At 46.9% G+C, this 10,411-nt stretch overlaps 4 protein-coding genes across 4 annotated transcripts; 1 reads left to right on the forward strand and 3 right to left on the reverse strand.

Moving 5' to 3' along the window:
- Window positions 1-57: 57 nt before the first annotated feature.
- F4813DRAFT_394065 (ubiquitin conjugating enzyme) lies at window positions 58-649 on the reverse strand (the record flags this gene model as incomplete). Its single annotated transcript, XM_049247514.1, has 3 exons — window positions 58-326; window positions 384-534; window positions 605-649. 3 exons carry the CDS (start codon window positions 647-649, stop codon window positions 58-60), a joined length of 465 nt encoding a protein of 154 aa, XP_049094998.1.
- A 2,206-nt stretch (window positions 650-2,855) lies between these two features.
- On the forward strand, window positions 2,856-5,391 carry F4813DRAFT_282679 (calcium/calmodulin-dependent protein kinase 1). Its single transcript, XM_049240510.1, has 4 exons — window positions 2,856-3,678; window positions 3,744-3,900; window positions 3,963-4,348; window positions 4,407-5,391. Exons 1-4 carry the CDS (start codon window positions 3,427-3,429, stop codon window positions 4,797-4,799), a joined length of 1,188 nt encoding a protein of 395 aa, XP_049094999.1. The 5' UTR covers window positions 2,856-3,426; the 3' UTR covers window positions 4,800-5,391.
- F4813DRAFT_282672 (uncharacterized protein) lies at window positions 5,392-7,587 on the reverse strand. Its single transcript, XM_049240509.1, has one exon. The coding sequence runs from the start codon at window positions 7,423-7,425 to the stop codon at window positions 5,983-5,985; it is 1,443 nt and encodes a 480-aa protein (XP_049095000.1). The 5' UTR covers window positions 7,426-7,587; the 3' UTR covers window positions 5,392-5,982.
- A 1,243-nt stretch (window positions 7,588-8,830) lies between these two features.
- On the reverse strand, window positions 8,831-9,284 carry F4813DRAFT_376001 (uncharacterized protein; the record flags this gene model as incomplete). The annotated part of the gene is made up of 1 exon (XM_049245073.1): window positions 8,831-9,284. A coding segment is annotated over exon 1 (295 nt), but the record flags the coding sequence as incomplete, so codon positions are not given.
- Window positions 9,285-10,411: the final 1,127 nt, after the last annotated feature.

Here is a 10,411-nt window from a genome sequence, read left to right on the forward strand (position 1 = left end):
TTGTGAAACCGCCACTGGTAACCCTACCAGGGAATATAGAAGATAGACACGATGCTTTTATACGGTGTTATCGTGATAGTAGAAATCGATGTCTCTAGGTCGCAAGCGGTTTCCGCGTACGAATTCTTCGTCGCCGGGTGGACGTTCGCTCTTGGTGTTTCCTGTCAGCATGCTCTGGATGCTCATGCATACGCTCTCCACGTTCTGGACAGGGCTCCATCCTTGCGACCCGAGTAAGTCGAGGCATATGATTCCGTTTGAGTAGATGTGAGGGTGCATGGGTATCGGACGGTTCTCTAGCTTCACGAAAGTCACTTCGGGAGGTTCTATTACGTTCGCGTTAGTTCTCCGCCTCCAGTGCAGTGGATAGCGAGAGGGCCTACCAATGGGATACGAGGTGCTGAACTTGAACTTTAGACGGTACGTCTGGCCTGCATAGATTGGATTCTGGTCCAGAACCTGGATGTCAAGAAACCACTCTTCAAGGTTATCTGCAGAGACTAAAGCAATGCCGGGAGGCAAGCTATTCGAGATCTGAAAGCCAGAATCTTGTTAGCAATTTCATATTGTGAGGACAATTGTTTCTTATAAGAATCGACAATACCTTAGCTAGCTCCTTTGTCAACCTCCTAGGACCTAAGTTGGCCATTTTGACACGGAGAATAGGCACGCGAAGAGGCGCAAGTAGGTTGATGTTCAATGTTGAGTGGCGTTGCTTGACTTTACCGCTAATTAGGTTAACCCCCGCGATTTGAGTTGCTCGCCAAACTTAAGCGGACTTGGAAGCAACCCGAAAGAGCATTAAGCGATCGGGTGCGGTTAAGGGTTAAGGGATGAGGCAGCGGTACGGGAAATTCTTCTGGACAAGTTAGACGGTGTACAAGGCGGTTTGGAGAGCTTAAGCTTAGGTAGGTAGGTTAAGGTACCTTATGGGTTGGAGTAGCTAAAGTCAAATTGAGGTGCACATTGTCTGTATAACATAAGCTCCTCCGAGACCAAAGACGGCAGGTCTAAGGAGGAAAGTAACCGATCTGTTCGATATGTACTGTACAATTTTATTGCAGGAAGCAGCGAACGAAGGACCCCTAAAGCTTGAAACTAGAGTTGCCCCGCAAAGTGAAGTTTCAACAAAGCTACCTGAAGTAGGCGCGTAGCATTCGGCCTGACTGCCAGGTGACGTTAGTATTTATACCGACCTACCTACCTACACGAGTAGCCTATGGATCCTGGTTATCGATAATAAGCGCCGCGCAGATGACTCCTTCCGTTAGCGTATAAGGCAGGAGGTAGGTACAGTTAAGTTAAAGATGCATAAGAAGAAACATCATGTACCTATTGTACAACGGCCATAAGGGCAAATTGTCCAGATTCACTCTGCAAATAATAAGATATTACTTAGGTAAGTCAAACAAATTAACATGATCAGTCCCATAATCTTATATATACATATAGTATGATCACCTAAAGTCTAATGTATTGGAACGCCTTAGTCATATTATACCTGCTACTCTTTACTTGAGGGTGCGCCGCTTCAAGTTAATATTACATATGTTCTATATAGGTTTCTCGCATGTGATACGGCCAGTCCACACTGCACTAATTACTCATGTAAGCCCATTATCCTCAAAGGTTCTTATAACTTACATACGTGGTGGTTATTCAAATAAATACACACGCAGGCAAAGGATTCATTTTCCTTTTTCTTTCAAACCCACATCATAGAATGTGCCATCGGCATTGGAACTAAGTTATGGAAATCTTGAACTTTAGGTAGTTACTCCAGAAGGATTATCATACTCAGCCACAGCCCTGTGTACTTCCATACATACCTAACCTAGGTATCCTCTAGTGAGGCAACCCAAGGATGGCTTGCTGCTCAAGTACCTATGCTGGCGCGAGCTAGTTGTGGCCGACATTCCGGATTCCGAAGATGCGCTTCAACCAGGTGAACCAGGTTATCTAATTACACACACTCGAGCCGTCCACCGAATTCAATTCATGGATGATGAGTTATTGGAGCTATGTATGTATTAGGCTGGGACTGCCCCAGTATTGCGGCTGAGTCGCCCTAGCACATGCGCTATTGAGGGCTACTTAATAACCAATATCATCAGCAACATGAATACTGGCGATGATGCTGGGATGCACAAGCTGCCTCTCGATAGGCGCAATGCAATACGCGGTATTCGCAACCCCACCTACCTGTTAGGCAAGGTACCCGGCAAGGCTTTCTCCGAATATATCACATCACATCATATCACATACAACTGTAAGGTAAGGTAAGGAAAGGAAACACGAAAAGGTTACCTCCAAACTCAGCCTACCTACCTACATACATAGGTAGCCAGGGTGTTAGCTGCAAAACACATGGGATTGTAGGGTCATGTCTTTGTGGACCTGACAGCTGATACAGATATATATATTTCTCCCTGTCTCTCAACTCTTTTTGTGTCCACAAATTACACAAATTACACAAACTACCTCATCCTCCACGTCAAGTGATTATCCCGTACCAGCGATTATCAAATTAATACGGCAACCATCAATCGGCAACCATATGACAGAAAGCGGAAAGCCCCTCGATCCAGTTTTATAAGAGTCGATCGAAATTCAGCTGTTCCTGCCCTAATACACGTAATTAAGAGGAGGGGTCCATCAGACGGAACTATCAGAGAGGGGCCACTTCTACCACTTACAGATTTACCCCATAGAGGTACCTAACCTAAGGTATTGTAGGTACAACATTTATTATTACAACAAGTACGAGTACAAGCTACGTATACGCGTATTATATGGTATTTTACATCAAATCCAGTACCCGTACCCGTACCCGTACCCAAACCAACACCATTCGGTACCCTGCTACCCTGCTACCCTGTTACCCTGCTACCTCGTGTATCTGACAATCCACCTGCGACTTGCAATTCATTCACTCATTCATTCATTCGCTTTTCAAGCCCAATACCTACCTACCTCTTTACCGTATGGTACCTAACATACATATCTCTGACCTGCATACATTACAGAACGTTATCTAGAGCAGCTGAAGCCTTCTACTTAACTTCCTATTCTCCTTCCCCTTCTTGGAGAGGGGATCGTTCCTTTCGACTCCACGAACCTATCGACCAAAATAACATACCATCAGCCTAGGAAGCCCCTCACAATTCATCGATTCTCCCTGTTCAGCTTACCCCACGTCGCAATGAGTTGTGAGTTCTCTCTACCATTCTCACTTGTCATCTCAGCCCCCAATGCCTAATCCATGTCTCCCCTCTTTGTTTCAGGGAAAAACAATAGAGTTGTCTCGGCTATGTCCTCGTCGATTCGCTCGTTGCTAGTCTCAATCCCTTCGTCGAAGCGTTGAGTGTATAATGCCAAATATAGCCACCACTCTTTACTAACTACAACACTCGTGTAGTTAACGCCATGTTTAGCAGCCTTCGAGGCCAGCCGGAAAGTTACGAAAGAAAGGCGAAGTACAGATTTGGTCGAACCCTTGGTGCGGGTACATACGGTATCGTGCGCGAAGCAGATGGCCCCAATGGCAAGGTCGCTATTAAGATCATCCTCAAGAAAAATGTCAAGGGGAACGAGCAAATGGTTTGGGACGAGCTAGATATGCTCCAGCGTCTCAAACACCCTCACATTGTTCGCTTCGTGGATTGGTTTGAGTCAAGGGTATGTCCTACTAATCCAAGCATAAGTACTCTCGAGCGGACTTCGATTGACCCTGTGACGTATAGGATAAATGGTATATTGTCACCGAGCTCGCCACTGGCGGTGAACTTTTCGATCGCATCTGCGAACAGGGCAAGTTCACAGAGAAGGACGCTTCACAGACCATCAGACAGGTCCTCGACGCCGTCAGCTATCTCCACGACAGGAACGTAGTACACCGAGGTACGTAGCAAAAACAGCACCGCCAGTAGCTACATAATAGTTATCTAACCGTATGCAACTAGATCTTAAGCCCGAGAATCTCCTCTACCTCAGCAAAGACTCCGATTCCGACTTAGTCTTGGCAGATTTCGGAATTGCAAAGATGCTTGATACCAAGGATGAGGTCCTAACTACAATGGCGGGGTCTTTCGGTTACGCAGCACCCGAAGTCATGTTGAAGAAAGGTCATGGCAAGCCTGTGGATATGTGGTCGTTGGGTGTCATCACTTACACTCTTCTCTGTGGTTACTCTCCCTTCCGCTCTGAAAACCTGCAGGATTTGATCGACGAATGCAGTAGCGGGAAAGTAGTCTTCCATGAGCGCTACTGGAGAGATGTAAGTGACGATGCGAAGGACTTCATTATGCGCCTCTTACAACCGGATCCGGAAGACAGGTGGTCCAGCAAGGTATGTCGCGTTTATCTTCCACCCCAGTTTCTACGTCCCCGTATTAATATCTCTATAGCAAGCACTTAAGCACCCCTGGCTCAGCGGCGAAAATGCCTCAGACCACAACTTACTTCCTGAGATCAAGGCCTACATGGCCAAGGCAAGACTCCGCCGTGGTATCGAACTCGTCAAGTTGACAAACCGTATCGAGGCGCTCAAGCTCCAAGAAGACGATCCAGAGCACCCCGACTTTGCCGATGATTCAGCAGCTCCAGCCAGCCAAGGATCAGACAAGCCCACGTCACCAAAGGAGGAGACCGGCAAGGGCAAGCTCACGCGCGCAATGAAGGGCGCCATCTTCCGCGAGGTGGTTCTGGCTAAAGTCCGCGAGATGAAGGAGCAAGAGCAGACCCTGAAGGTCACGGAAGAAGTGGAAAAGGAAGCGAAGCGGAAGAGTTTCCAGGGTTGAGCAAATAAACCAAAATTGTGCTAGGCGCATCTTAGCGATATAATAGATACCCCCTTCCAAGCATGAAAGGGCAATAGGAATGGAAAGATATCAAGGACGGCATGATTAAAATCGTTTGTCATAGCTGAGACATTACAATGCATAGCAGGCAGGGCTGACAAGACGGAAGAGGTGGTTGGCTATTAGTTCGGGGAAGCAGATATATTCGTGTTCTTTCTATTCCTGTTTCCCCCTGATATCCGTTTCGCGTTCGGTTAAGACTTGTCGGGCCTGGTTTTTATTAAATACTACGTTCCTCTTCGTTTCGTCTAGTTCCTCTTGCGGTTGCTGATGGTTTATCGATGCGCCACGGACGCGTGTTAATTATTTTATTCGATATCATAGGGGACACTACGTAGTGGGTAGGTCAGAATAGGTAATTGAAAGTTGGCGAGATCAGTTTTGTACTGCCTTTGTTCACAGGTTTAGTTGATTGATTCTTTCTTTACTTCACGGCTATAAGAACGCGGGGTTTGGCAGGATTATCTGATAATTAAGTCGGTAGGTAGGTACGTATACGTGTAATAACGTAGATCATTAAATGTATATTTCTCCCCTCTCCCTTCTCCCTTCTCGTTCGGACCAGCAGGAACAGAGAGAGAGAGAGAGAGGAATATTACGGGAATCGTAATCCCGTAACGACAGCAGACATACACGTATAAATACATTTCCTCGTGCCAAGTTCATCGTGTCTCCTCAAGGACAGCTTCTCCTTACAGGCATATTCACTTCCGCCCCTCGTCCTCCTCATTTTTTGGCAGATTGTGCGCGTCCCACTGATTTGCTTTGGGTGGCCTCGTAGCCGGGTATAATGATTACCAGGTGAATGAAAAAAAACAACATGCTTCCCCGTCGGCTTTCGTCACATGCAGTTTGGACTCCTGACTCCTATTTCCGTGTCACTTCCTGCCTTTCCTTCCGCCCCTTCCTGGAAAAAATGAAATAAATGTACTAATGGTATGCAATATACAAAGCAAGAATCGAATCAAGCATACTCCTCCCCCTTTCTAATACACGGGCGGGTGAAGAGTTCGGTGTCTGAGCTAATTGGTTATGGCTAAGCTCATATGAAGTTGGTAGTGCCTATTCAGGTTTTAAGCCAGGATTTGCGTTGCCAGATAAAGTGCTTGGTGCGAAAAGCATCCTATGCAAGTTCACCAAGGGCCTGTTCTCGCAGGGCTTCGTATCGTCTATTGTCGAATCGCTTTCTCTGCCAGCCGTTAGCGCGCAGGCGCTCTATGCGTTGCTTTAGAGCTTCGTCGGTACAGCGTATGGTTGAAGCTGCAGATGCCGGTCGGCTGATTGCTCTGGGACTGTCTGGGCCGGGCGAGTCGGTGAAGCGGTCTCGTTGACCAGAGTTTGTCCACGGTAGCGAGTCTGATCCGATCTCAACGGGCAGAGTGTTCGCACGAGTTAGTCGCATTCTACCAAAGGGCGACGAAGGTACAGGGGAAACGTCTTCTGGCAGTGCTGGCGCAGGTGACTCCGGTGTATCATTAGGTCCAGCGAGTAAAGTCTGAACTCCGTCGCGATGCCAGGATATTTGTGAACGCAAGGCTGAAAGCTGTGCGCACATCCTATTCATCGAACGTGTCTGCAAGAATGCGTCAAGATCGAATTTGTCGTCCGCGATGCTTAACTCCTCCACAGGCTGGGAATCACGAGGTACGGAGCGTTCTGGTATTGTAGGTTGTAGTTCAAAATGCGATTCTGGTTCTTTAGGCTTGGATTTCGATAAAGGTGCCGACTTCAACTTGTTTGCCGAGAATAGGGGAAGAGAGCTATCCGAGTGGTGAGGAACGATGTCATCCTCCCATCCCAAGGTAGGACTATCTGGGCGAATATATGGTTCAGGTTGGAACTCGATAAGATCGGTCAGTCCGGAAAAGGAAACCTTCTTCTTAGCCTTAGCCCCTGGTTTCGGACTTGGCTTTATCACGGCCTCGTCTCCTGTTGAACATACCGAAGTCCTAGGTGATGAAAATGTCGTGCTTGAGACTGATGATCGTACACTAGGCGACAATCCTGGGGAGTGTAGGCTAGAAGCAGTGGAGCATGACGACGCAGATCTTGTCTTTCGAGTTATGTTTTCCTCCGTGTTCTGGATCAACGCCTCGGCCTTACCGTAGTGGACCTCGGCATCGCTAAGTAACCTGGTGCGGTAAGTGGAGGAGTACGATAGTGGCCTGGCGCAAAGCTCGAAAGAGGAGGCGGCATAGAAGTGTAGATAAATCAAGTAAAGAGGCTCCACATTAGATGCGTCTTTGAGGTTATCTATAATCTCGCAGCATCTTGCTGAGCATGCTCGGTACTTGTGGTTAAGATACTTTCGCTTGACCTCATCTACAGCATTCTTCCACTCCAATGGAGTGGATGGAATGATGGGCAAGGCAGGCGGTTCAATAGAACCTCGTCTTGCTGTCCTGATAGTTGGTAAAGACCGTTGCCGGCGATGAATTAGGGATGATGGTGGAGATGGAAATAAAGACGGATCCAGTGACGCTCTGCGATTTATCTCGATAGTAGAGCCAGTGGTTGATTTGCACACCGCGGACGATGGTAGTAGCAACGGTATTAGCCCAGTCATGATTCTTGTTGCTAAAGCAAACGTGGTTGCAATCGTGCCGTGATAATGATGGCGTCCCGGATTCGGTGAGGGCCCACGTGAATATACTCGTCCTGTTATCCGATGTTATACCAAGAGTGAGACAGCAGCTGAGAGGGAAGTCGATCGACAATGCAGGCTGCCGAGAATTGAGGCAGCACGACTAGGTTTTCATCGGAGAATGACACAACAGTAGCGAAGCGCGTGAGTCTGTATATCGAGCAAGCTGAAAATCTGTGAGACCGATATGTATTTGATGATGGATATTCGGGTATGACAGACGATGGTCGAGGCTCCGGACTAAGATGACAGCTGTAACTCGAAAATACCGGAGTAGTCTGAAGTTATTTTCCATGCAACTCCTCCTGAGGTCCCTGACGCGTCAACCGTTCCCGTGGCAACTCCGAGCAAACCCGTATCGACGACAACGCTCAAAGTTAACTGAGTCACAAGAGACGTATCCCGGGGAACTATTCAGTCAGGATATTTCCGCTTTTTTAACCAACCCTTAATCCAAAAATGGAATTCGATCCTTCAATGCCGATAAAAATTGAGCCGTTTTACCGAAATGACTTTTGGTTTTTGGACCCCTTTTGTGCCGTTCTGAGGCGGCTGGCAAAATACAAAGTCGACCGGCGCAGGCTGGGGATCTAACACAAGCACCCTTCACTTTTCAAGTTTGTGGAATCGATTGAGAAAGCAAAGTCCGAGAGTTTAAGATGACGACACAAACGAAAGCCAACGAGGCCAGGTTTACGTACTATACGAAAGTATAACTAGCAATAAACTCGAAAAAGAGAAGCCAAGTTGCTGCAGATGCGGAACAGGGGGTTTGTCCCTATTGACGCAGATACTGTCAGAACTGTCAGAACTGTCAGAAGCAAAAATAAAAATGTATTTTTTTGAACAGTGTCTCAAATAAGCAAAAGGGACGGACGACATCAACCAAACCAAAGAGTAGAGATATTCAAAGGAGATATCCGGGTGGCATCTCTATGCATATTAATCTTACAATTTCCGAGTACCCACGAGTTGGATATTGGTGCCCTGTCCCGTTTAAGTCTGGGGTATCATGTGTAAATTTACTTTGATGAGGTCAAAGCATCCGCCCGCAGAACTGTAGGCTAACCTTGAATTGGCTGCGGGTTCGTGTGAGGAAAGTGATCGACACCAGCATAGAATACACTAAGAGAACCCTTGAAAGGTTAGGGATTATGAGATGCCAAAGTCTAGAGGGCTAAAGGCTGGAGCACGATGCTACTACAGCGTACTACCCAGCAAGACCTGCAAGACCTGCAAGACCTGCAAGGCCTAGCAAGCAAATGTATGACAACCAAGTTCAGGACGAAGTTAACATTCAAGCCATTCCGTTTCCGTCGACTTGATTTCTTCTTCTTCTTCTTCTTCTTCCACCACTCTTACTTTTACTCTTACTGTTTGCTGCAATGTGTCGTACATAACGCACTAGGCTAGAAGCCATTTCTCTTTGAGGGATAGACTGATACGAATGTCGTTGGTGATGAACCGGAAAGAGTCAAGATCCGAGCGGTAGAAGAAAATGACACGGCGTAGAAAAGGGATCGAAATTTCATGAATTCGCGGCGGGTGGAAAGTGTCAAAACCTGAGTGTGAAACGGTAAAAAGGCAGGGCAAGTTTAACCAAGAAGTGGCGGGCCGCATGGTGGCAGTTGGCAGTTGACAGGTGGCAAACATTACAAACATTAGGAGCAATCGCGCTGCCATATCCATAGGCAGTACATACATTATTAGGTAGGTAATTGCAGCCGATGGCGTTAGCGTTACTTTAGCGTTACTTTAGCGTTACTTTAGCGTTACTTTAGAGTCTGTTCCATCCTTGCTCAACTGGCCGAGAAGCGTGGTTCAAGGTTCATGATGCCCTTTTTCCCCTTGCAGAAAATCCCAGGGAACGAAGCTAGGTACACTATGTTGGGTACCTCATATGTAGTAGTGTAGACTCTAGAGATGAATGGAAGTGCCCCCTTCTTCACATCCCTGTCTCGTACTCCTTATGTACACCATAAACGGTAACGCCATAACAAAATTTACGATGATACTCTCAGATACTTATAAGAAACGGAGATGGCCTACATGTACATAATGCACTATGCCTCATTAGGTACAGATACGCAAATATTATTTGCAAAACATTTATCCTATTTTCTATCTCTACCCAAAATATAAGCTGATACCATCGTTCTTCTACTTTACGATATACGCGCCGGCGTATTTATTAAATATTCAAGTATTTCCACCTAGTTACTCTCACTTCTACACTACTTTTACATACACTTGCCTTGTATGTACATAGCGGCAGTGCACGGACAATAGACGAGCAAAGTCAACAAGAGCGTAACATCGTGGCATACAGGTATCAAGCTGCACACTGACCCCTATGTGATCTATGTGATCCACGGTTCTCAAGCCGATAAGGAAATCCGTAAAATACATACATATCCCCCCTCCCCTGACCAGACGTTGGGGACGAGAAGAGGACATGTCCAAACTCGTGTCACAGTGATACGCTGCAGCAGAAACATTTCGTCAATAAACAACGCTTGTTGCTGCGATGCAACTTGCAGTGCATATATTAATTACGTCGTAATGGCTATCTACCGCTGTGCTCCTGCAGGACCAGCGTCCACGAACGGCAGGAGAATTTCTCGCGTGGTCTGTTCGCCAGACTAGCGGAACACCCCCTAATGGTCTAAATGTTCAACGTCTGCGGCGTTTCCTGCACTTTTGACATGGCTTGGGCTTCATGTTCAAAGTACGTAATGGCGATGAGGGGTTCTCAGCGAATCTTGCTCGAAATGACGTGCGGGGTGGAATATCTTTGTTCTTGGCGACATCGTGATGGCCTCATCTGAAGTACAGATCGTGTACTCCTACGATTCCCACTCTTATCACGACGATATCCTAGTCTAAGCCTTATTCTACCTTGTTCATC

This window comes from Daldinia decipiens (genome assembly GCF_022478715.1).
Source record: "Daldinia decipiens strain CBS 113046 unplaced genomic scaffold F4813scaffold_54, whole genome shotgun sequence".
NCBI classification, from domain to species: Eukaryota; Fungi; Ascomycota; class Sordariomycetes; order Xylariales; family Hypoxylaceae; genus Daldinia; species Daldinia decipiens.